The sequence below is a fragment of the Colletotrichum lupini genome, chromosome 3, assembly GCF_023278565.1.
Source record: "Colletotrichum lupini chromosome 3, complete sequence".
Classification (NCBI taxonomy): domain Eukaryota; kingdom Fungi; phylum Ascomycota; class Sordariomycetes; order Glomerellales; family Glomerellaceae; genus Colletotrichum; species Colletotrichum lupini.
The window spans coordinates 6,769,997-6,795,579 of NC_064676.1; the positions used below are offsets into that span (position 1 = coordinate 6,769,997).

At 42.1% G+C, this 25,583-nt stretch overlaps 8 protein-coding genes across 8 annotated transcripts; 7 read left to right on the plus strand and 1 right to left on the minus strand.

Moving 5' to 3' along the window:
* Window positions 1-2,923: 2,923 nt before the first annotated feature.
* On the plus strand, window positions 2,924-3,151 carry CLUP02_06769 (uncharacterized protein; the record flags this gene model as incomplete). Its single annotated transcript, XM_049285766.1, has 1 exon — window positions 2,924-3,151. A coding segment is annotated over one exon (228 nt), but the record flags the coding sequence as incomplete, so codon positions are not given.
* A 3,437-nt stretch (window positions 3,152-6,588) lies between these two features.
* Window positions 6,589-7,104, plus strand: CLUP02_06770 (uncharacterized protein; the record flags this gene model as incomplete). Its single annotated transcript, XM_049285767.1, has 1 exon — window positions 6,589-7,104. One exon carries the CDS (start codon window positions 6,589-6,591, stop codon window positions 7,102-7,104), a length of 516 nt encoding a protein of 171 aa, XP_049142910.1.
* A 1,790-nt stretch (window positions 7,105-8,894) lies between these two features.
* On the plus strand, window positions 8,895-10,556 carry CLUP02_06771 (cytochrome P450; the record flags this gene model as incomplete). Its single annotated transcript, XM_049285768.1, has 2 exons — window positions 8,895-10,323; window positions 10,393-10,556. The coding sequence occupies 2 exons, from the start codon at window positions 8,895-8,897 to the stop codon at window positions 10,554-10,556; spliced, it is 1,593 nt and encodes a 530-aa protein (XP_049142911.1).
* A 1,335-nt stretch (window positions 10,557-11,891) lies between these two features.
* On the minus strand, window positions 11,892-13,171 carry CLUP02_06772 (parasitic phase-specific protein PSP-1; the record flags this gene model as incomplete). Its single annotated transcript, XM_049285769.1, has 4 exons — window positions 11,892-12,075; window positions 12,137-12,550; window positions 12,619-12,679; window positions 12,736-13,171. 4 exons carry the CDS (start codon window positions 13,169-13,171, stop codon window positions 11,892-11,894), a joined length of 1,095 nt encoding a protein of 364 aa, XP_049142912.1.
* Window positions 13,172-13,514: 343 nt separating this feature from the next.
* CLUP02_06773 (uncharacterized protein) lies at window positions 13,515-14,364 on the plus strand (the record flags this gene model as incomplete). Its single annotated transcript, XM_049285770.1, has 4 exons — window positions 13,515-13,583; window positions 13,664-14,055; window positions 14,114-14,196; window positions 14,246-14,364. 4 exons carry the CDS (start codon window positions 13,515-13,517, stop codon window positions 14,362-14,364), a joined length of 663 nt encoding a protein of 220 aa, XP_049142913.1.
* Window positions 14,365-15,037: 673 nt separating this feature from the next.
* CLUP02_06774 (Rieske domain-containing protein) lies at window positions 15,038-16,790 on the plus strand (the record flags this gene model as incomplete). The annotated part of the gene is made up of 5 exons (XM_049285771.1): window positions 15,038-15,424; window positions 15,490-15,712; window positions 16,076-16,240; window positions 16,352-16,462; window positions 16,528-16,790. The coding sequence occupies 5 exons, from the start codon at window positions 15,038-15,040 to the stop codon at window positions 16,788-16,790; spliced, it is 1,149 nt and encodes a 382-aa protein (XP_049142914.1).
* A 39-nt stretch (window positions 16,791-16,829) lies between these two features.
* On the plus strand, window positions 16,830-17,225 carry CLUP02_06775 (short-chain dehydrogenase; the record flags this gene model as incomplete). Its single annotated transcript, XM_049285772.1, has 2 exons — window positions 16,830-16,853; window positions 16,905-17,225. The coding sequence occupies 2 exons, from the start codon at window positions 16,830-16,832 to the stop codon at window positions 17,223-17,225; spliced, it is 345 nt and encodes a 114-aa protein (XP_049142915.1).
* A 437-nt stretch (window positions 17,226-17,662) lies between these two features.
* On the plus strand, window positions 17,663-19,111 carry CLUP02_06776 (ankyrin repeat protein; the record flags this gene model as incomplete). The annotated part of the gene is made up of 3 exons (XM_049285773.1): window positions 17,663-18,705; window positions 18,767-18,788; window positions 18,872-19,111. 3 exons carry the CDS (start codon window positions 17,663-17,665, stop codon window positions 19,109-19,111), a joined length of 1,305 nt encoding a protein of 434 aa, XP_049142916.1.
* Window positions 19,112-25,583: the final 6,472 nt, after the last annotated feature.

The following is a 25,583-nucleotide window of genomic DNA, read 5'->3' on the forward strand; positions in this document are numbered from 1 at the left end:
TAGAAATTAACTAGTTAAATTAATAAAAGTACGGTATAAAAGAGCACCGCGCAATTAAAAAAGGAGATCTTTAAACGCAAATATTCTTACTTAGTAGCGAAAGTAACCCTATAGGAGTTATTAAGCTAAGAGATCTATAGTATATAAAAAAGTCTATTATTACGAGGATCTTATAAGTACGACTTTAAGCCCGCGATCTAAACGACCTCCTCGTAGCTCCCTTAACTACCCCCCGGGTATTATTTAAGAATATAGTATAGGGGACGGTTTAATAAGGGAGGAGGGGATTTAGAGGTCCTAACGGTATTAAGCTAAGAGTATTACGGATCTCGGAAATTAATTAAAGAAGCTATTTAGAGATTATAAAGAGCACGAGGCTTAAGAGGCTAGAAGTATACGGGATAGCGGAAATCGGTAACTAGTAAAGATCCCGAGACTAATTATTATATCTTTTTATAATAATATAAACGTCTACCGCTATTATTATTAAAAAGAACTACTAAAACCTACCCTTTTTTACTAAATAAAAAGGAGGATCTTAATAAGTACGATAGTTAGCGATCTAAAAGGGTAGTAGTAATTACTAAAAATAGTAAAAACGAGAGTAATAATAAGATAGCGAGAGGAAGCGGGAATCTCCTAGACCCCGATAAATTCGTTAAGTAGTAAAAGTATAGATTTATTACGACCTGCGCGCGGATTAGATATATCCCCGTTAAGATTAAATATATTAATAACTACTAATATAAGCATAAGCTAAAGTACGACCCTTAGCGAGTTAAAGTAAAAAAAAAGAGGACGAAACCCGATCCTAAATAGAATCCTAATCCCTTATAAATAAGTAAATATTAACCCGGACTATTAGGGGACGTAAATATATAGAATCGTAGATTAGCCTAACGGCTAGCAAATTAACGTAGTATTAATCTATTTAACTAAGGTTTACGAAAAAAAGGGGCTATAGGGGTAACCCCTATTTTACGAGATCGTAGACGACCTTAGTTACTAGCTAGATAAATAGTTCGCAAGCGCAAGCCTAAGAATCGTAAAAGTAGTTAATAAATTCTTTTATAAGCGAGGGGTATTACTAGCGCAATTATAATCACGAGAGCTATACGAAATATTAGTAACGATAATTATAAAAAAGGAATTCGTACTATAGAACTAGGTATAGATCGATAAAGCGTATAATCGCTTTAACGAATTTAAAAAAAGGGTAAACGACCCAGATTTCCTCCTTATAATTACTAATAGAAATCTATTGTTATAAAAGGATATACCGGGGTAAAATATAGTACTAGAAGTACGATAATTAATAATTCTGCCTATTTCGATTTATAACTTATTACTATTACTAATACGAAATTCGGCGCCGATCGGTTAATAAGAAAGGAGGCAAACGACCCGAAGTTATTAATAATACGTAGCGACGCAGGGTTCGCACACAAATACTAAAAATCTAATAGCAAATACGAGGTAATTTATAGACCTTAAAAAGATCTTTTTAAAAAAGAAATTATACTCTGGGGGGAAGTATAAGGTCTGATAAAAAACCCTAACGATATTTTATGATTATTATAAAAAAGTTAAAATTAGGGAACACTAGTATTATTTAGTAATTAATATCGTACTCGTAGGCAAAGCCTCTAATTATTATTACGAAACGGTACGTAATCTTAATTAAAACGACTTTCTTAGTATAATTAACGTAATCCGAAGCCGCTTTGAGACCTATAATAAGAACCTAGAGCTCCTATTTAAGCTACGAGCGATTTCTTTTATATCTATAGCTAGGATAATAGAGGGTAAATTATAAGTAGAGATCCTCGAAGAGCTTATCGATTAAATTAATAAGCTAGCGAAAACCTAGCTAAATAAGGGGATAAACGAGCAGAAAGTCGGATATCTCTATACCGCAATTTAGCGTATACTAGAGGTAAAGATTACCCTATACTAAGTACCCGAAAACTATAAAACGCTCTATTCGAGGCTAAGATCTAGTTTTAATATTAAAATAAAAATACTACGCTAAACCTACCTCTAAGTATACGACGGCCCTTATTAATAATATTAGGTCGATCGAACGTATAATAAGAAAAAAAAAGAGGCTAGATACGGTAATCGCTAGTAAGGAGGCCTAGATTTATCGAATAAGTAAAGATTTAACTTACGGATAGGGTAATAAAAAAAGTAATATTATATTTATAAAAAGGATAAATATTAGTTAAGTAATTACTCCGAGGAAGAGCGTATTAAATCGTACGAATAGTATAAAAAGTCGAGGGTAATAGATAGTAAAACTAGCCCTCGTTAGTTTAACTAATTCCTTGTTATATATAAGGGTAGATCCGGGGGTACAGAACCTAGCAATAGTAGCTAAAGTAGCGGCCTAAAGTATATACTCCCTATAAGAGATTTAGAAAATAAAGAAGATTTTACCCCCTATACTAACGAATTAAATTATAACGAAATCGACGATATTAACTACTCTTTTTTTGCCCCGTTAGCTTCTAAAGGATATACGAGGCTAAATAAATAGAGGGTAATAAAAGCTCTTAATAAGTAGGCTTTTATTTATAGATAATAAGGGAAGGTCCCTTAGATAATAAATACAGAGGCGGCCGAAAGGGCAAATCTAATAGGGCTAAAGCCTATTTTCTTAACGATTAAGGAGAAGACGCTATCTCTCTTGATATTTAAAAAAAAGGAATATAATACTAAGTAAATCTAGGGGTAGCTAGAGGGGTCCTTTTTATACTACCTAGATCCTTTAAATACTAAGCTCGTATAAGTATTCTATATGAGCGAAAGGTACGGCCTAGATAATTTTTATAAGATTATCCTAAATACTAGGGTATCGTAATAGTTAATTAGAAGAAAAGGGTAATTCTAGGTATTATAAAAGATCGCGCTAGTAACGCTTAATACGTCAACGGCGGGTATTACGAGGATTAGTTTTAGCCTAAGTAAGGAAATTGTCGCCCTAGGTATAGTAAAAGTAGAGACGTACTTCGGAACGATAACTTTTTATATTTTACCCGTTAATACCCTATTTCTCTTATATTTAAAAGATATAGATCGACTAAGTATTATATTTAATAATACGAGGAATAAAATCTTTAGTAGTAAGTACTTCGAGGTAGTTAAATAACAATAGGGGCATACGTTTATAAAGCTTACTAATAATACGAAGTCGATTAATTACCTAACGGAAAGTAAGCTTAAAAAACTATACCGGAGATTCGGGCACCCGTCGGTTACGAGGCTATATAACCTCCTAAAGTAATTAAGTAATAATAATATCGAAATAGGGGCGCTAGAGTAGTTAATAAAAGTATATTATTAATACTAGATAAATACGCAGAGCCTACGCAGATTTAAGTTTAAATTGCGTAATAAGCTTAATTTTAACTAAGAAATCGTCGTTAATATCTTTTATTTAAATAGTCGGCTAGTACTATATATAATCGACGTAGCTATATCCTTCTAAATAGGGCAATTCCTCTAGGATTTATAAGTAAAGATAGTATAAGTAGCCTTACGAAAAAGCTAGATCGATATATACTAAGGACCGCTAGACAGTATTAGAACCGATGCTAGTACTAGCTTTAAGTCGGTAGAATTTAGGGATAATACGATAGCTTATAGTATATAGCTAAAAGTCGTACCCGTTAAAGCGTACTATAGTATTAGAAAAGTAAAGAGGGTATATTAGTAATTAAAAAGGGCGTTTAGAATTATTAAAAAAGAAAATCCGGATTTTACTAACGACAAATACCTCTAGATAGTACTTAAATACTATAACGATATTATAGGGCCTAACGGACTTATACTAACGCTATTAGTATTTAGAGTATATTTAAGAACGACCTTAGCCTCGCTACCGTTACTAAGTATAAGCTAACGAGCCTAAGTAATTAAAAAAGTAATACGGGCACTGCGCGAGGTAAGCGTAAAAAAGTAAGTTAATAAGGTAATTACTACGCACAATGGGCCCGATATAGGGGATAATTTAAATATGCCGCTAAATTTAGATATATAAGTATAGCGCGAAATTACTTAATAATAGACTAGGCTATATAAGTTAATTTCTATTAACGAGCGCTCTTATATAATCGCGAGAGATCGTAACTAGCTACTCGAAGTATTAATTATAATAGTTAGACCGTATTATATAGATCCTAACGAGGTAATTTCTAACTTATAAAAAAAAGAAGAGCTAGGGGAAACTATATAACCCGCAGTAGAGGTATAGGAAATTATCCTTAATAAAATCGTCGTAGTAGTACTAATAGACGACGAGAAAGAGGATATTACTAAAAGGGTACTAATACTACCGGCGAGATATTACAAAAGACTACGACGGTAAGCCCTAACGCGGCAATTTATTATTAGTAACGAGGTAATTAATACCTTTTATATAGTAAAAGAAAAAGCCGATTTCGAGCTAGCGGTTAAACTATATAAAAAAGGCATAATTATAACTATTAAAAAGCCGTATAAGGGATTAGATCTTATTAAAATAAACACTCTTTGCAATCGAGGGGTCTATTAATTTATCTTATACAACTTAGAAAAATATTTAAACCTCTATATATTTAAATTATAAATAGTTCGTAAGATTAAAAGGAAAGGAATACCCTAGCCGTACGAGAAGTTTAGATATATAATTTAGGGGTACGGCGACGTTAAAAAGGTAACGCTACTTATATAATTACTTACTATATAGCGCTATAGCTAACGATTAATAATAGTACTAATAGCATCGCTACGGAAAAAGGGATACGAGATTTAGAGCCGTAATATTACCTAGGCCTATACCCAATCGGCTATAGGGCTCATAAGGAAAATCCTGGCCCATTTACTAAAAGAAATGGCTAGTAAGTACCTAGAAGGCACGATTATTAAAGTACTTAAGCTACTATATAGGCTCGCAGAATCGGGCACCTATTAGTAAGCTACTTATTACGATTTTTATATTAATTAACTATTAATAGTTACCTTTACGTACGACCCGTACTTATTAGTTACGGAGTACGAAAGCGACTAATTTAGGATCGTCGGAATATAGATTAATAATATATTAGGCGTATCCGATATTAACTTTATAAAAAAAGAGGAGTAAGAGCTCTAAAAAGCGGGCTTCGTAGCGAAGCTAAAAGAGGTCCTTATAATAAACACCCCCTTAGTATTTAATAATAGGATTTTTATAATTAAAAAGGAAACCGTCGTTTTTTAATAAAAAGGATAGGGCGAGAAGATTAACCTCGTCGATCCGAACGTAATTAACGTTAAGAAGTAGTATAAGGCTAAGCTCGTATAAGGAGTATATATTATAAATATTTATTAGCTTAAGGCGACTTTTAACTACGCTAGGGTAGTATAGGCTATAGATCTAACTAAACGAGACGTCGAGGTACTTAATAAGCGGCTTAAGTAGTAATAAACGAATCTCGATCGAGGTCTCGTTTATTACCTAATCGACCTTACGATTAGTAAGCTCTACGTCTTTATTAATAGGTTATTTATAAATAATAACGACCTTACTTCGTAATTAGGGTATATTATTATCCTAGCTAACGAGAGTATAGGCGAGAGCGAATTTACTATATATAATAATATAATTTATTACTTATTAACTAAAAATAAGTAGGTAACGAGAAGTATATTAGTATTAAAGGTTTATAGTATAGTTAATAGCGTTAACCTCTCTTATACGATTTTAATAACGCTAAGGAAGATTACCGATCGAATTAGCCTTTTACCTATTCTAACGGTTATTTATATAGATTCTTACTCGCTATACGAATACCTCGTTAAATTAAGAACGACGAAGGAAAAGAGGCTTATAATCGATATTATAGCCCTTAGGTAATCGTATAAAAGGTATAAAATACTCGAGATCCGTTAAATTAATAATAAAAATAACCTCGCAGACGTTTTTATAAAAGTAGTACTAAATAAGGGATTAGAATAATTCGTAAGTAGCGGAAAAGTTATCGTACGAATAGAGGGATAGGTTATATAAAAAGAGTAGAGAAAAGGGGGAAAAAGAGACGACTTAATAAACGGGCCCGAGGTTAAATTATACTTCTAACCGTAGTAGTTAAATCGATAAAAAAAAGAGAAAGTTAGTATCGGATTAAAAGTCTAATTCGACCGCGGTATATAGCCGACTATATAGGGGCTAATTAGGGGCCCTATTTACGATTATCGTAGCTAGCCTAACCTATAGTTAGAACCTCTTTTTTATACTTACTACGCAGATATTTATATAGTTTAATTAATCTCTTCGTTACCTACGGTTCGAACTAACTACCCTATAATAGGGATACTAATAGATACTATGGCAATCGGCTTGAATCTACTAGCATTAGTAATTTGCTGTTCGGCGACCAGGGTAAAGTGAGACCACGGGCAGGCGTTCTACCACCCCTCAAACTTCAGAGTATCTCAGTCCTATTCTTATTGGAGGTTTACCAACTTCGACCTCATTTCAACATGAACTATATGGACTCTATCCACAATGGGTACTTCTAGCAACGCTCCCCACGCGATTGTGCTCGTAATATTGCACCTGATGACGCTATGCTGACAGTAACGCCCCCAGGAGAATATTGGGAAAGTCGTCGGATCTGTATTCGACCACGGAGTCGGCTAGCACCCTATCGAAGCATCGAGTTTCCGAGTACACCAGATCGTTTAGTCACAGCAACATGTACCACGTTCACAGCAAAGGCACCGATGCTACAGCGAGCAAGGCCTATCATCAGGCCAGAGCGGCAGGTACATTGGCTGATTTCGACAAGCAATTCAGCTTCCAACCACGGGGACATTCGTGATCGGATTGAAGAAGGTCCAAGAATGGCGCTATTGATGTCGGAGGAAAAAAGAAGGGAAGATGTGAGGATGAGAACACCGGCAGCCCGACTTCGGGGGACTTCCCTCGAATCGTTGTCACCTTGCGCAGAGACGCTTCCATTCTTCGATGCAACCTCCAAAATCCATGGCCTTCTCAGACGCTTGCTCGATAGATTCAATCTTCTAGTCTTTGCTTTCAACTCTTGTGCAACGATGCCCATAGATCCAGCGAACGATCCATAGCCTCCCGGAGCTGCCTTTCTCTGTCTGCGGACTCTCCGCACGATTGGCGCCCTACGTATTGCTGCTTGTGTCACAGTAGTTCTTCTTGTCCAAAGCTCCCCAAAACATCATCCCCGACATTCAGCTCACCCCAAAGAAAGAAGCGTCGGATTCTTCGCTCACAGTAGTGATGATCGTAGTTGTACTACATCACACCTGCACCCAAACCTTATCCGTGAGTCACATTGTCTACTTGGGCGTGTGTTTGGGTCTAGCGTCTTGTCTGCCAACGTTCTGTTGATATGTGTGCTTGGCACATGCGGCGCAGAACTTCCGGCTTCTCTGGTGGGTCAAAGGCTTGTTGACATGAAGCCATGCCTTCGAGATACCTAAGTAGTGACCGCAATCAACTTCTGATAATAGGGATTCTAAAATAAAGTCGGTGGAATGCTCGTTCAATGTGATTGATCATGTGCGATAACAATTACGTCGCGGACTGGCCTCATGGCTTCCCTTGCTAACCCCGTAGTCTTCTCGTCCGCATCTCTAATGATCTCATATTATCATAAATATTGGGTAGATGAACCTCGCCACTCCTGTTCATCGAGATAGGTAATGGAGATTAACGTTCGCTCATGTAAAGTGATGTTGAGCGGTTAAATAAATGATCCCAAAATCAATGCGCCCCGATCCCACCGAAGATGGAACCCATACGTGACCTGCGCTTTTTTTTTTTTTTTTTTCTGATAACAATGATGCAAATGCTCAGTGGTCTGCTTCATGCCGAGTGCTTGACAGCAGTAGTTGGTAGATACCTAAAGCTCGACAAGTAAAATCCTCTGACTTCCTACGAAATGCAGGCATAATTTCGTTCGGACTTGTAGGGCGTTCCTCGCTTGTTCCGAAGGCGCGAACCCAAACAAAGCGATGCTACGCCGCTAAATGCTATCATTCCTCGGACTTGATGGTCAGAACCTTATTTCGTCTCGGTGTCGAGGAATTACTAATCCTATACAACAGTTCAATTACACCTGACGTTGCCTCAATTCACGAACATCTCCATTCAGAAATCGAGTCATGTTTTCCTTCTCGTGTGGACCATGATGAATCAACATCACGAACCTACTTTGCGGGGGCTCCATAACTCTAGACCGCTACCCCACGCAGTCCGAGCTCTAGGCCTTTGGAGTCCGAACCAAGACATGCGCAGCTCAAATCCCGGCGCCGAAAGGTTGTCGCAGATTTGAGCTCTGCCGGCCGAGGCATGATATCACTTCGGGCACCAAAGCTATGAACTCCAACCATGATCAGTCAAGCAAACAACATTTGGTGGGGCATATGCTTTTCCTGCAGATGAAGTTTGTCCAGGTTGTCGTCGGTCGATACAACACAAACACAAGGCCAACGATTGTTCCTCCCTTGGCATTCATGTGTCTCCATCAGTACTACAGCCTGTAGAATCGCGAAAACGAGAACGAAAGCATATTTGAATGGTATAACAATGGGGTAGAGACGGACTTCTTATTGCCCACGATCTCCGCGCCGGGTAATCGCAGTAGCGAGTGCTACGATTCGTCAGTTCGGAAACTTTAGAGAGCTGGGGTTTTAGTGGAAGCCAGTGCGGATCATGGTCGATAACGGGGATTAAACCCACCTCTTCCTTGCACGACTAGTGCCAATCCTTGCCGCCATTTTGACAGGCATCGTGAGAGGGATATATATCTCGTGGGGTTCCGGCTCGTTGGAACAATGTACGACGGGCCATCTGAATTTTTCATCTGTCGATATTGGGCGCTAGACAGACTCCCATCATGGCGCTTCTCTCCATGCCAGTAGTGCTATTCGCGCTTCCAGCATTCGTGATCTACTACGTCGTCTCAACTTTCCTCGCCCGTCGTCGCATTCTTCTCTTTGCCAAGTCAAACGGCGCGACTTTTCCCAAGCACTTTTCCTCAAAGCTCCCTTTCGGCATCGACAATGTCTGGCGCGCCGTCAAGGTGGTGCGCAGCGGCGGCGACATCCTCGACGATGTCATTGCCCAAAAGTTCAAAAAGTGCGGTGACACCTTCAGCACTACAGGCCTCTTCGGCCCAGCCGAGGTAAATACGATCGATCCAGTCAACATCCAGGCCATCCTTGCGACGAAGTTTCGAGACTTTGAGCTCGGCCCGCGCAGGATCGCGCAATTCAAGCCGCTAGAGGGCAACAACATCTTCACCCACGATGGTCCCCTGTGGGAACATTCAAGATCGCTCTTCCGATCGCAGTTCTCGCGTGAGAACATCAACGACCTCGAAGGTACGGAACGTGCCGTTCAAGCTCTGTTCCGGGCCCTGCCATTCGTTGGCCAGAAGACGGACGACGGCGCCCTGTCTGTTGATATTATGCCCTTGATCTTCCGTTTCACCCTCGACACGGCAACTGGCTTCCTCTTTGGTGAAACGGTCGATTCACAAACGGCCGCTGCTCTAGGCAAGATGTCGACATCGACAAGTGCGGTGACGGCTATGGCGGCGGACCAAGCAGGAAGCGACATGTCCTTCGCGTCGGCCTTCCACGAGGCGCAAATGTACATCGCTCTGCGCGCCCGGCTGCAGGGGCTGTACTTCTTGGCACCAAGTAGCGTGGGCACTAAGTCCATTGACTACATCCGTCGATACGTCGACCACTACGTTCAGCTGGCTCTCAAGCGCGCGAAGCCGTCGACGGATAAGTTTATCTTGCTGGATACTCTCGTAGAGAAAACGCGAGACCGCGGGGAGCTGCGGGACCAGATCCTAGGGATACTTCTGGCGGGTCGGGATACCACGGCATCTTTACTCTCGTGGGTGCTGCTGATGCTTGCGCGGCACCCGGCTGTATTTGAGAAGCTTCGGGGAGAGGTGGTCGCGGAGTTTGGGGAGTACTCTGAGAAACCTGAGGGTATCGACTTTGCGACGCTCAAGTCTTCACGATATCTTCAATTTGTGATGCGGGAGACGTTAAGAGTGTACAATGTCGTGCCGCTCAACAGCCGGTATGCGGTACGGGATACGGTCTTGCCAAGAGGTGGCGGAGCTGATGGGTTATCGCCCATCGTGATCAAGAAGGGCCAGACCGTCACCTTTGTGCCGTATCTTCTGCATCGACGAGCGGATATCTGGGCGGATGCGATGGAGTTCAAGCCGGAGCGATGGGAGGGTGTCCGACTAGATTGGAACTATATTCCATTTAGTGGTGGTCCGAGGATCTGCTTGGGACGTAAGTCATCCCATATACGCTAACAATTCGTGCGTTCAGTAGGGGGAGGGGAATGCTAACTTGCCTTAGAACAATTTGCTCTCACAGAGGCTGCATATTTCTTGGTCAGACTCATCCAAAGGTTCAAGAGCATGGAGTGGATTGGACCGCCAGGCGAGCCGAGAAAGGACATCCACTTTACCATGGTCCCCAGAGATGGAGTCAGCGTCAAGCTCCAGTATGCTGAATCATAGAACATGTCAAGTATTGCTCTCATGAAGAATGCGTATTGACAAACACAATGTCATCTTTGACCCGCTATATTTGATGAATGTCTTGAGTAACGTGTGGGGGGTTTGAGAGCGACTAGCCCTGGAGCCGTCGAAGTGCTTTGCAGGACGGATATAATACCTCAAGTTTCCTCCTGGAAAAGTTGAGATTTTACTGATCCTGCTATATAAATTTCGCAGCACATGCTGATCTTGGTCTGCACCGACGTTCTATCTTTTCATGATCTAGTGGGCTTGGTAAAAAGTTACGTCTATCAGAAAACACTTGAAAAGAGCGAGATGGTCGCCGCTGCATCTTTATAATTTCACTCTTAGGCTCTGATTAACCAGAAGGGTTCTAGCAGTGCTGCCACTGCGGCTGCAGATCCTTAAGGTCTTCAGCCATGAGGCTTGAACTTTAAGACATCAGGACACCTTTTTGGATGCAGCCTGTGTCTAATAAGAAGCAGTTTCCCACGATCGATGACGCTGAATTTCTCAAAGTCCGCCACCCAACCCATCAAAGCAGAATCAGGAAGTTCGAAGACAGGAGCACACCAGCGCCGCACTCACAGTAACCCCAAGACCTCCCAAACTAGAAAGTCAAGCATAACATCGAGCAACCGAGACTATATCACTCAAGATGGATCCCGAAGCGTCGGTCTTTCTGATCTGGTTCGGCATTACCACCGCAGTGACTCTGATTCTGATGGCCCTGTGGTATGCGCTCTCTATCACGCGATTGTAAGTGGACCGTGCCGAAGCCTCTACAGAAATCCCAGTGCTTATCGTTTCCCAGCTCGAGAAGATGCGCTTGCGAATCTGCGAATGAACCCTCATGCACAAGATGTGGCCTCCCTGTGGTGGACGTCGCGCCGACAACGAGCCAAGATGGGGATGGAACTCCACAGACCCCGAGTTCCAGTGCCCCGAGCAAGAAGATGGACGTTTGATACAATCGATGACGAGACGCTTCCTCCAAGAAATTCAATCCGAGAAAGACTAGAAGAAAAAGTTGGCCGAGGAGCAGAGGCTGCCGGTTTGTGTTTCTAGAAATCACATGTATCGTAGCCCACCAAAATAGGGTCACTGTGGTATGTCAGATGCCGAAATGTACCGCAAAATGATGCAGGAATACTCTGTGGGGGCTTCTATCGAGTCTCCAATCATGGAAATAGGATTGAAGAGCTTAGGATCCAGCGTTATGTCAGATTACGAATAGCTCGAATCGAATTAGTCAAAAAGGAAGGCAAAGTTGAAAGTTGTGGTATCTTCGTGAGTAAACAGTACAGTGGATGCTCTTCGTAGGCGTCATCTGCTTCATACATTGATCGAGCCCGGCAGCGTGTCCTTTCTGCCGCTCATCTCCATAGGCATGCTATCCTGCCGCGATGGGAGGTGATCGAACGCTTCTGACGCGGTCGATTCTTTTCTCTCCCCGGTCGTGCTGAAGCCAATCGCAGGGTTCCCGATGACCAAGCAGAATACTGCAACTACCATGACACTAGGATTGGACGCAAATTAGCCAGACCATCGAGCAGTATCCCGGATGTAGAAAGACTCACGAAGATTCGAGTCCAATGAACAAGGGTTGATCGCGGAACATTGGGCTGAAGTATCCCTCCTTCAGTTCCTCGATACGGTAAGAGCATCGTACCAAGATCAGAATAGTAGAGATGAAGAGAAATGCCAAGAAGATCTTCATGTTTTTCGTCATGCGTTGTCGAGCGTTTGTCCTCATGCAGATAATGAGGTAGTCCGCGAAGAGAGCACAAAAGGCGACTAGGCAGACAACCTGGAAGATCAGCCCGGCTAACGAGACATTGACGCCCCTTTGCACGGCTGCCTTATCGCTCGCAATGCTGGATAGGGCACCGCCAGTTGCTTGTAGAATAAGCGATACGATGTCGCACGGGATAAAGACAAAGTAGCATAATTTCGGGTTGAATCTAGAGATCGATCGATCGACGTGGATGATTCTGCGCTCCCAAAATTAGTCAGAGTTGTCGCGACTGGATGATTGATAGTGGTTGCAGGATGGACTTACACTTTGGATAGCATGACATAGATGGCAGCACAGAAGAAGACTGGACCGACAGTAATGCAGACTGCGACAAGAGGAGATTAGGTCCAGTCAAACCATCGGGTTCTCGGTGGGACTTACTAATCTGCAGAAGAAACCCGCCAAAAGAAAATGGGTTGTCGTTGAGGATTAGTCTTCCGACGTAGCCAACGATCTCGAGTAGACATCCACCAATCATGCTAGCCATGAACCCCCAGTTCTTTGATCGAAGCCCCTGGATAGTATGTATGATCATAGCCAGGGCAAAGAGCCCGATGAACGTTCCGTTGACTGGCACCGATGGGCGATAACGTAGAAGACTAGCCTCCAGCGGGCACACCTCGAGAGTACAGTTGGCCTTCGGGCCGAACGACTTGTAGCCGTTCGGAAGATGAGTCGCAGACATGATGCCGATGTGAGAGTTTGAGGGCAAAGGCGCTAGGGATCGAGGGCGGATGCCAGATGAGACAGATTGGATGCTTGGAGAAGACGTTGAGATCTTGGGGCGCGGTAGGTTGTACTTATGCATTGGAGGCATTCCGTGAGCGGTCGAATGAGGAGTTGCCGCTTGCGTCTGTGATCATCCAGCCAAGCGCAGGACGGCCGTAAAAGAAGGAAATGAGACACGTGGAGCCCTCCAAACACACACCCTTGATATTGGATCTAATTCAGGACGTTAGGATCAATCCAGAAGGTGGAAGTGCTTCAGACAAGACCTGACAGTCCCTGCAATCCTTTGATTTCTTAGCATTTCGCTTCGCATTATACAAAATGGGTTAAGAGGCAATGTTCTTCATCGTGGCATACGGTTGACCTCCGGAATGTGGGGTACGCGGGATCGCCCTATCCTGGCCCGGCCGTAAACTATGCCGCGTTCAGCTATGAGAGATCTCAACGCGGGCAAGGGAGGTGGTAGGGAGGCGCCATGCCATGTGTCTTTGCTGATACCAGTCAGACGTTCCGGGCTAAACGGCCAGGCCGATCGACGTCCCGGGGGTCTGGGACCTATACTAGTCCAACTCGCATCTAGCTAGACTCGCAATCGCACTTCGCAAAGCGACGAATGAGCAATGGCCCTTTTGCTGTCAAGGACTCAATAGACCGCATATCCCATAAAGGAGGGTACCACGATAAGCCTCGGGCTTCGACACAAAGCGGCCCTTTCGCCCATGGCACCTGTACCCGTGCCAAGAACTCCGAGAAGTCGGGTAAAGAGCACCAGAACGCGTCATGCTGCGAGCCATGCGTTGCGGGAGTTGACTCAACAGGAAACTGTGCGGCAATGATGTTGGATCTAGAACCCGGGCTCATTGTTAAAAAAGAAGAGACTCTCCGCGCGGCACACGGTTCTAACCACGTTGGACATTCTACTTACAAAACCAAGTACATGGAACTGGAGAGATCGTTTGAGGCGGTTTCCGGGTCGGGTTGTCATCTCTTACCAGACCCGAGACAGCCAAGACACCAACGTCTCGGACAGGTATGTTCGACGCTCTTTGTCTGTTACCCTCATTTTGCTGGATTATGAGAGGAACATTGAGCAGGGATGTATCTCAACAAGATGTGAGGACCAGCCAAGTCAACACCAATGATGTTCCTGACGGTTGACCAGTTAATCAGACGGCGCATTCGCACAATGGAGATTTTTCGTTCCCCACATCATCATTCCTAGTATTCTTCAACGCCCTAGAAACACCCAATCTCTGCGCCCTGGTGTCCGAAAGGCTCTAATGTGGCGGCTTACCCTTGAGCGGAAAGAGCCTAGATATACAGCCACAGCTGTCTCCAGAAAGTCACCTCTTCCCCTTTCCTCATTACGTTACCTTGACAAGCTGTCATGAGTCTAGGCCTTCTTAGACTACATTTGAACTCAGTAAACGCATTGTACCCACGTGGAAAGAGGATACGCTTACTCCTCAGCAAGGGCCGGGCCGCCGGAAATGGTAGGTTCGGCGAGCTGCCTGGCTCTCGAACTTGGCTAAGCATTTTCCCTAATAGATCCCATCAACCAAACACTTATGTTAGAAGATCCATGCTAATAAATATGGGCAAAGCATCCTCTCTATTGCTTCTGCGATAGTTGACACGGAGACTTGATGAGAACTAAATATTTTTCCATGTAAGACAAAATCAATTTGTGTCCCTTTTACGGGTGCACACTCGATCAGCGCTCACGAAGAAAGAAACGGATCCATCGCAACGAACACAGAAGGGCCTTGCTTCAATAGATGACCTCGTGACAGATTGGCAATGTTAAATTCTCTCTAGGGGAGCATCTGAGCTTGATGCGTCCTCGATGTGAGACTCCAGCGGATTCAAACATGATGGTCCCACTCACGTGTTTGAGCACGTGACCCTTTGAAAATCATCAAAGGAATCAATCTCGACGCGATGACCGCCACAAATGTCACGGGAACACCGCTACTTTCGCGATCCCGATAAGCACCGATCAGAATCCGTCGAATCCATGCTAAGAGTCTTACTTCCGAATCGAGGAGGGATGAATGCCTTCGGAGGGCGATCGCGGTCCTCAGCAGGATGGTTCTTCGCCGGCCTCGACTCGTCATTCCCCGATCTTGGGATCGATGAAGGCAACCTATCAGATCTCCGTTTTTGTGGTACGGATCTGAAATCTGGTTGCAAGGTGTTCCAAGTGCGGAAGTCAGATCATTCGCGCAGTACAGAGGTACTCTTGGCCCCTGATGTTCTCAACTACGCTGAGCTTGAGGGTGATCTGAAAGATCAAGTACTTGTTTTCAAGTTCAAGGGCAAATTTCACGCCGTCGACCATGTGAGTCTTTCCGCCCCATGAAGACGTGCCTTTGTGATCCGAGTATGACCTAACTTTCATATCAGAAATGCCCACATTCTTCGTATCCGCTTTCACATGGGACACCGTTCGACATTGAAGATTTCGGGATCGTCTTGAGCGCAGGTTTGACATGTCCCAAGCATGGCTGGTCGTTTGATCTGCATTCTGGAATGGCAGACCGCGCGCGATATAAGCTGGGTATCTGGGAGGTTCAGTTGCGTGACACCGCATCAATAGGTGCAATACCGATAGGAGAGGATGTTCCAGGTATAGAAAGTATAGATAAAGAGGTGTGGGTAAGGAGAAAGCAGAGGATAGGGTAATGTTCGGAAGCGCACTAAAGACAACTTATCATGGTGCATTACTGATTTACGTTCGAGGTCTTCGTCAACAAGGCTCGAATCTGTTTGCATGGCTAACGTCCACATCAATGAAATGCATGTGACTGATCAAAGCAGATGTCTCCTGCAGAAATTAATGTGCTAAAGCGTCAAATGAGACGCCAGAAGTGAAGGTGTGCACTGGGGACAACCAAGACGCAAATGCGGGGAAGTAGACTTGTGGTGAAGACTGAAGTTTAACCGGAAATCATCATCCTCGCATTTCTAATCTCAAAACTACATCAACGAGGGCGAGGCGCCAACCTTCTAGCAGACCTTCGCTCGGTCTATGATTTCCCTGAATACATTGATACAAACCCTGTTGCGTGGTTGAAATCGAGCTTGACCAGCGATCATCAGTCCTATTTCTCCGTGGGTGACGATGTCATCGAGCGTCACAGAAACCAAGCCATCAGTGGGTGACCCGTAGAAGTCAGTGAATGAGCTCTTCAGACTTGACAGACGGACTGTATTAAGTGCGGAAACCCATGTTTCCTCAAATACCTGAATTTTCTAACACCGGTAGTCACTGGCGGCGGAGGTTCTATGGGCCTAGAAGTTGCTCGCTCTGTACTGGAGAGTGGCGGCGATGTTATATGCATTGACCGACAAGATAACCCTCTAGAAGAGCCTTGGAGTAAGCTTACACAGATTCTTAACCGTTGCGGCTCCTGGACTAAGCTGAATGTTAATCCCGTACAGATCGTGTGCTGAACGTATCCAAGAGCCATGGAACACAAGCATGGTACTATAGGTGCGATATCACGGACGCAGAAAACGTTAAGTTCGTCTTCGAGGAGGCCATGAAGAAGTCACGGTTCCCCTTTAGAGGCTTGGTCACCTGTGCTGGTATTTCAGGTGACGCGCCATCTATCGACTTTCCGATCAGCACGGCTAGAAGTATCATTGATATCAACGTCATCGGCAGGCTCATCTGCGTACAAGCCGCAGCCCAGGAAATTTAGAGACAAGGGTCGGCGGGAAGCATTGTTCTTATTGCGAGTATGAGTGCTCACGGGAGTAACAAGGTAAGTTAATGGATTGGCAAAGGCATGCGCGGACTTTGACCGAACTTCCAGGGCGTTGATACCGTGGCATACAATTCCTCAAAATCGGCAGTTGTTCAGATGGCTCGTTCTCTTGCTGCTGAATGGGGCAGCCGCGCAGATATACCACTCATTCGGGTGAACTCAATCTCGCCTGGGTGCATCCGTACACGTATGGCGGAAGGACCACTCAGCAATCCTGATATGGAGAGAGAATGGACCAACGGCAATATGTTGATGAGATTGAGTGAGGCGCATGAGTACAGAGGTCCCATCACCTTTCTGCTTAGCGATGCCAGCAGTTTCATGACCGGTTCTGATGTCCGTGTAGATGGGGGCCACACAGCGTGGTAGTTGAAGCGCTGCGAAACGAGCTTTAGGCGACAATTTCAGTTACTGCGATCGAACCAAAGGACTTCATCAGTCAAATTACACAAGGGCAGAAAGCGAAGCAACCAATCGGGTAGCTACTTGGACTACGAGCGCTTGCATGGCGCTTGCATGGCGAATCAGGCGGACAGAGATGGCCAGATGGCCAACAACAAGGGGCCGCATTCAGTTTGATCTGTCTTAACAGCAATGATTGGCTCGTTGGGGCTGTGAAATGTATGAATTGCATGCGTATGCAGATTTTGAGCCTGCGCCATTTGTGATGTGACTTGGATTCCGGAGCCTATTACCGACTGCCTTCGACGTTGGTTTCCCCTCATTCCACATCACCATTTTTCAACGACTTTCCTAGCCATTCCCTTCTCTTTTCTACCATCACTGATCGCTTCGAAGCTGTCAATATGGATCCGTCAGGGATCATCGGCATCATCAGCGTGGTGGCTCAGATCGTCACCACGTGCACGAAACTTGGCCTGAGCTGGCGTGATGCTCCCGAAGACGCCAAAAAATTCAAGAATGAGATGGATGGGCTGTACAAAACACTGTCAGAAACTTCAAGCCTTCTGATCCAGAATCCCGACTTTATTGCAGCCTTTGAGGGACAGCACTCTGCGGTGCTGTCTAACCTGGCGACACTCTCCAGTCCCGACGATGAAAGCCTCCTCTCTGCTTGTCAAGACGAACTCGTTCGTATTCTTGAGGGGCTGCAGAAGCAGCTTGAGGGTAGCCGCTTCGGCTGGCAACGGTTCAAAGTGATGTTCTCTGGCGATGTGACGCAGTCAGCAATTGAAAACCTTCAGCGCCGGTGCCAATTGATAAACAGCATGATCTCGATCGACAATACGATGCTTGCGGTGAGAACCAACCTCGAAGTCCGGTCTTTGAAAAAGGATCTTGCCGGAAGACATTTAGAAGAAAGGAAGATACAGATTCTGGATAGAATAACGCCAGTCGACTTCACAACGCAGCAGATTGACAACCTCGATAGGAGGCAAGAGGGAACTGGAAAATGGCTTCTTGAATCCCCAGAGTTCGAAGCCTGGGTCCTTGGAGATCGAAGAACACTATTCTGTCCCGGAATGCCTGGTTCTGGGAAGACTATGCTTTCGTCCATCGTCATCGAGCATCTCAAACGCCGGTTTGAGGAAAATTCGACGGTTGGAGTTAGCTTCATGTTTTGCAATTTCCGACGGCACGATGAGCAAACACCCCGTAACTTGCTAGCCAGCGCATTGAAGCAACTCTATTGCACGGCGCCCGAAGAGTGCGAAGAGGTAGAGAACACCTACAGGCACGGGATGTCTTCGGCGTCGAAACAAGACATAATGCGTTGTCTTCAAGCCGTGGTACCCCGATTCAGCAGAGTATACGTTGTCATCGACGCCTTGGATGAACTCGACGAAAATCGAAATATGTTTCTCGATGTTAGTATCCCTATTACAGGGTAGTTAGTTCGAACCGTAGTTAACGAAGAGATTAATTAAACTATATAAATATCTACGTAGGTGTAAAAAGGAGGTTCTAACCGTAAGTTGGGCTGGCTATGATAATCGTAAATAGGGCCCCTAATTAGCCCCTGCGCAGTCGGCTATATGCCGCGGTCGAATTAGACTTCCAATCCGACACTCGAAGCTATATGGAGTTTGCAGGAAACATCATATGTCAACATTTTTGCGACTTCTAGGCACATACCAGAAATCGAGCGCTACTTCGATGGTTCACTATGCATCGAAATACGGGCTTCCGATAGAGATGTGATGAAGTTCCTAGATGGCCAGATGTCGAAGCTCCCCTTAGCTATGAGAAAGAACGAAGGCCTCCAAGACCAAATCAAGGATGCTATCTGTTAGTATCCCTATTACAGGGTAGTTAGTTCGAACCGTAGTTAACGAAGAGATTAATTAAACTATATAAATATCTACGTAGGTATAAAAAGGAGGTTTTAACTATAAGTTAGGCTAGCTATAATAATCGGAAATAGGGCCCCTAATTAGCCCCTGCGTAGTCGGCTATATACTACGGTTAAATTAGACTTCTAATCCGATACTAACTTTCTTTTTTTTTTATCGATTTAACCGCTACGGTTAGAGGTATAATTCGACCTCGGGCCCGTTTACTAAGTCGTCTCTTTTTCCTCCTTTTCTCTATTCTTTTTATATAACCTATCCCTCTATTCGTACGGTAACTTTTCTACTACTTATAAATTACTCTAATCCCTTATTTAGTACTACTTTTATAAAAGCGTCTGCGAGGTTATTTTTATTATTAATCTAACGGATCTCGAGTATCTTACGCCTTTCGTACGATTACTTAAGGGCTATAATATCGATTATAAGCCTCTTTTTTTTTATCGTTCCTAATTTAATAAGGCATTCGTATAGCGAGTAGGAATCGGTATAAATAACCGTTAGAATAGGTAGAAGGCTAATTCGATCGGTAATCTTCCTTAGCGTCGTTAAAATTGTATAAGAGAGGTTAACGCCGTTAACTATACTATAGACCTCCGACGCTAGTATACTTCTTATTACCCGCTTATTTTTAGTTAATAAGTAATAGATTATATTACCGTATATAGTAAATTCACTCTCGCCCATACTCTCGTTAGCTAGGATAATAATATACCCTAATTGCGAAGTAAGGTCGTTATTATTCGTAAATAACTTATTAACGAAGACGTAGAGCTTACTAATCATAAGGTCGATTAGGTAATAAACGAGACCTCGATCGAGATTCGTTTACTACTACTTAAGCCGCTTATTAAGTATTTCGATATCTCGTTCGGTTAGATCTATAGCCTGCGCTACCCTAGCGCAGTTAAAAATTACCTCGGGCTAATAAATACTTATAATATATACCCCTCGCGCAAGCTTAGCCTTATACTACTTCTTAATATCGGTTACGTTCGGGTCGACGAGGTTAATTTTCTTACCTTACCCCTTTTATTAAAAGACGACGGTTTCCCCTTTAATTATAAGAATCCCGCCGTTAAATACTAGGGGGGTATTTATTATAAGGACCTCTTTTAGCTTCGCTACGAAGCCCGCTTTTTAAAGCTCCTTATCCTCTTTTTTTATAAAGTTAATATCGGATAGGCCTAATATATCGTTAGTCTATATTTTAATAATCCTAAATTAGTCGCCTTTATACTCCGTAACTAGTAAGCACGGGTCGTACGTAGAGGTAACTATTAATAGTTAATTAATATAAAAATCGTAGTAAGTAGCCTACTAATAGGTGCCTGATTCTGCGAGCCTATATAGTAGCTTAAGTACTTTAATAATCGTGCCTTCTAAGTACTTATTAGCCATTTCTTTTGGTAAATAGGCTAGGATTTTCCTTATGAGCCCTATAGCCGATTGGGTATATACCTAGGTAATATTACGGCTCTAAATCTCGTATCCCTTCTTCCGTAGTAATACTATTAGTACTATTATTAATCGTTAGCTATAGCGCTATATAGTGGGTAATTATATAAGTAGCGTCGCCTTTTTAACGTTACCGTACCCCTAAATTACGTATCTAGACTTCTCGTACGGTTAGGGTATTCCTTTTCCTTTAATTTCACGAACTATTCGCGATTTAAATATACGGAGGTTTATATACTTTTCTAAATTATAGAGGATAAATTAATAGACCCCTCGATCGCGCAAAGTATCTATTTTAATAAGATCTAATCCCTTATATAGCTTTTTAATAGTTATAATTACGCCTTCTTTACATAGTTTAACTACTAGCTCGAAATCGGCTTTCTCTTTTACTATATAAAAAGTATTAATTACCTCGTCGCTAGTAATAAATTGCCGCGTTAGTGCTTACTATTATAGTCTCCCGCGACGTATTAGTGCCCTTTTAGCAATTTCCTCTTCTTCGTCGTCTATTAGTACTACTACGACGATTTTGTTAAGGATAATTTCCTATACCTCTACCGCGGGTTATATAGCTTCCCCTAGCTCTTCTTCTTTTTATAAGCTAGAAATTACCTCGATAGGATCTATATAATATAGTCTAACTACCGTAATTAATACCTCGAGTAGCTAGTCGCAATCTCTTGCGACTACGTAAGAACGCTCGTTAATAGAAATTAATTTATATAGCCTAGCCTATTATTAAGTAATTTCGCGCTATACTCGTATATCTGAATTTAGGGGTATATCTAAATTAACCCCTATATCGGGCCTATTGCGCGTAGTAATTACCTTATTAACTTACTTTTTTACGCTTACCTCGCGCAGTACCTATATTACTTTTTCAACTACTTAAGCTTACTAGCTTACGTCTAGTAATAGTAATAAGGCTAAGGTCGTTTTTAAATATACTCTAAATACTAAAAGCGTCGGTATAAGCCCGTTAGGCCCTATAGTATCGTTATAGTATTTAAGTACTGTCTAAAGGCATTCGTCGTTATTAGAATCGGGATTTTCTTTTTTAATAATTTTAAACGCTCTTTTTAATTACTAATACGCCCTTTCTACCTTTTTAATACTATAGTACGCTTCGACGGGCACGACTTTTAACTATATACCGTAGGCCGTCGTATTTTCTTTAAATTCTATTAACTTAAAACTAATACTAGCGTCGGTTCTAATACCGTCTAGCGGTCCTTAGTATATATCGATCTAGCTTTTTCGTAGAGCTACCTATACTATTTTTACTTATAGATCCCGTAAGAATTGCCCTATTTAGAATAATATAGCCTCGTCGATTATATATAGGACCGGTCGACTATTTAAGTAGAAAATATCGATAACGATCTCTTAATTAAAGTTAAGCTTATTACGTAATTTAAATTTAAATCTACGTAGGCTCTGCGTATTTATTTAGTATTAGTAGTATACTTTTGTTAACTACTCTAGCGCCCCTATTTCGATATTATTATTACCTAAATACTTTAGGAGGTTATATAGCCTCGCGACCGATAGGTAGCTAAATCTCTAGTATAGTCGTCTAAGCTCACTTTCCGTTAAGTAATTAATCGACTTCGTATCGTTAGTAAGCTTTATAAACGCGTGCCCCTATCGTCGTTCGACTATTTTAAAGTACTTACGGCTAGAGATTCTATTCTTCGTATTATTAAATATAATACCTAGTCGATCCATATCTTTTAGATATAGGAGAAATGGGGTATTAACGGGTAGGATATAGAAAGTTATCGTTCCGAAGTGCGTCTCTACTTCTACCGTACCTAGGGCGACGATTTCCTTACCTAGGCCGAAGCTAATCCTCGTAATACCCGCTATTAATATATTAAGCGTTATTAGCGCGATTTTCTATAGCGCCTAGAATTACCCTTTTCCTCTTATTAACTATTATAATACCCTAGTATCTAGGATAATCCTATAGAAATTATCTAGGCCGTACCTTTCGTTCGTATAGAATACTTATACGAGCTTAGTATTTAAGTAATCTAGGTAGTATAAAAAGGACCCCTCTAGCTACCCCTAGAATTGCTTAGCACCCTATCTCTTTTCTTTAAATATTAAGAGAGTAGAATTCTACGCTATTAGATTCGTCCTTTTACCCACCTCCGTATCCGTTATCTAAGGGACCTTCCCTTACTATCCGTAAATAAAAGCTTACTTATTAAGGGCTTCTATTACTTTTTTTTCGTTTAGCCTCGTATATCCTCCCGAGGCTAACGGGGTAAAAAAAGAGTAGTTAATATCGTCGACTTCGTCGTAATTTAATTCGTTAGTATAGGGGGTAAGATCTTCCTTATCTTCTAAATCTCCTATAGGGTGCGGGTACTTTAGGCCGCTAAATTAGCTACTTTCGCTAGGTTCCGTGCCCCCAGATCTGCCCTCATATATAATAAGGAATTAGTTAAATCGATAAGGGCTAGTTTTACTATCTACTACCCTCGATTTTCTATATTATTCGTACGATTTAGTACGCTCTTCCTTAGAGTAGTTACTTAACTAATATCTATCCTTTTTATAAATAAAATACTACTTCTTCTGTTACCCTACTCGCGAGTTAAATCTCTACCTATTTAACGAATCTAAGATTCCCTATTAGCGATTACCGTACCTAGCTTCCTTTCCTTTCCTATTATACGTTCGGTCGACCTAATATTACTAATAAGGGCCGTCGTATACTTAAAAGTAGGTTTAGCGCAGTATTCTCGCCTTAATATTAAAACTAGATCTTAGCCTCGAGCAGAGCGTCTCGTAGTCTTTGGGTACTTAGTATAGAGTTATTTTCGCTTTTAAAACGCGCTAAACTACGGTATAAAGATATCCGACTTTCCGCTCGTTAGTTCCCTTATTTAGCTAGGTTTTCGCTAGCTTATCAATTCGATCGATAAGCTCTTCGAGGATTTTTATTCGCAATTTACCCTCTATTATCCTAGCTATAGATATAAAAGAAATCGCTCGTAGCTTAGATAGGAGCTCTAGGTTCTTATTATAAGTCTCGAAGCGGCTTCGGATTACGTTAATTATACTAAGAAAGTCGTTTTAATCGAGATTACGCACCGCTTCGTAGTAGTAATTAGAGGCTTTACTTACGAGTACGATATTAACTACCGAATAGTATTAGTATTCCCTAATTCCGACTTTTTCGTAGTAATCGTAAAACATCGTTAGGGTTTCTTATAAGACCTTATACTTCCCCCCAGAGTATAATTTCTTTTTTAAGAAGATCTTTTTAAGGTTTATAAACTACCTCGTATTTATTACTAGATTTTCGGTATTTATATGCGATCCCTACGTCGCTACGTATTATTAATAACTTCGGGTAGTCTACCTCCTTTTTTACTAGCCGATTAGTACCGAATTTCGTATTAGTAGCGGCGACGAGCTATAGATCGAAATAGGCAGAATTGTTAATTATCGTACTTCTAGTACTATATTTTGCCTCTATATATCCTTCTATAACGATAAATTACCGTTAGTAATTATAAAAAGGAAATCTAGGTCGTTTACCCTTTTTCTAAATTTGTTAAAGCGATTATACGCCCTATTAACTTGTGCCTAGGTCTATATTACGAATTCCTCCTCTATAATCGTTATTACTAGGATTTCGTACGGTTCTCGCGATTATAATTGCGCTAGTAGTACCCCTCGCCCATAGAGGAATCTATTAACCGCTTTCGCGATTCCTAGGCTTACGCTTATAAACTATTTATCTAGCTAATAGCTAAGGTCGTCTGCGATCTTATAAAATAGGGGTTACCCCTATAGCCCCTTTTTTTTATAAACCTTAGTTAAATAGATTAATACCGCGTTAATTTACTCGCCGTTAAGCTAATCCGTAATTCTATATATCTACGTCCCCTAATAGTCCGGGTTAATATTTACCTACTTATAAAGGATTAGGATTCTATCTAGGATCGGGTTTCGTCCTCTTTTTCCTTACCCTAACTCGCTAAGGGTCGTACTCTAGCTTATGCCCGTATTAGTAATCGCTAGCGTATTTAATTTTAATAAGGATATATTTAATCCGCGCGCCGGTCGTAATAAATCCGTGCTTTTACTACCTAACGAATTTATTAGGGTCTAAGAGATTCCCGCTTCCTCTCGCTATCTCGCTACTACTCTTGTTTTTACTATTTTTAGCGATTACTACTACCCTTCTAAATCGCTAGCTATCGTACTTACTAAGATCCTCTTTTTTATTTAATATAAAAGGGTAGGTTTTAGTAGTTTCTTTTAATAATAGTAGCGGTAAACGTTTATATTACTATAATAAGATATAGTAATTAGTCTCGGGATCTTTACTAGTTACCGATTTCTCGAAATTAGTAATTTTATACCGTAAGCTAGTATAAAAAAAAGCCCTTTAGCGGCCCTCTAGAGGATTCTTTTCTTTTTCCTTAGATCCTCGTCTTTTTAGCCTTTTTTTAGGCTAATAATAACTCTAGCGGGAGGTCATAGGACTACTTTAAGGTGGCTACTTTCTTCTTAAGTTAATCTCCGAGATCCGTAATACTCTTAACTCGATATTATTAGGACCTCTAAATCCCCTCCTCCCTCGTTAGACCGTCCCCTATACTATATTCCTAAGTAATACCCGGGGGGTAGTTAAGGGAGCTACGAAGAGGTCGTCTAGATCGCGGGCTTAAGGGCGTACTTATAAGATCCCCGTAGTAATAGACTTTTCCGTATACCGTAAATTTCTTAGCTTAATAACTCTTATAAGGTTACCTTTATTACTAAATAAGAATATCTACGTTTAGAGATCCCCTTTTTTAATTACGTAGTGCTCTTTTATACCATATTATTAAGCCCGTTCGTTACGCTAGTCGATTAGGTAAGTAGTCGTCGTACGGGGAATTCCTTTTATTAATTTAGCTAGTTAATTTCTAATTACGGGCCGGCCATA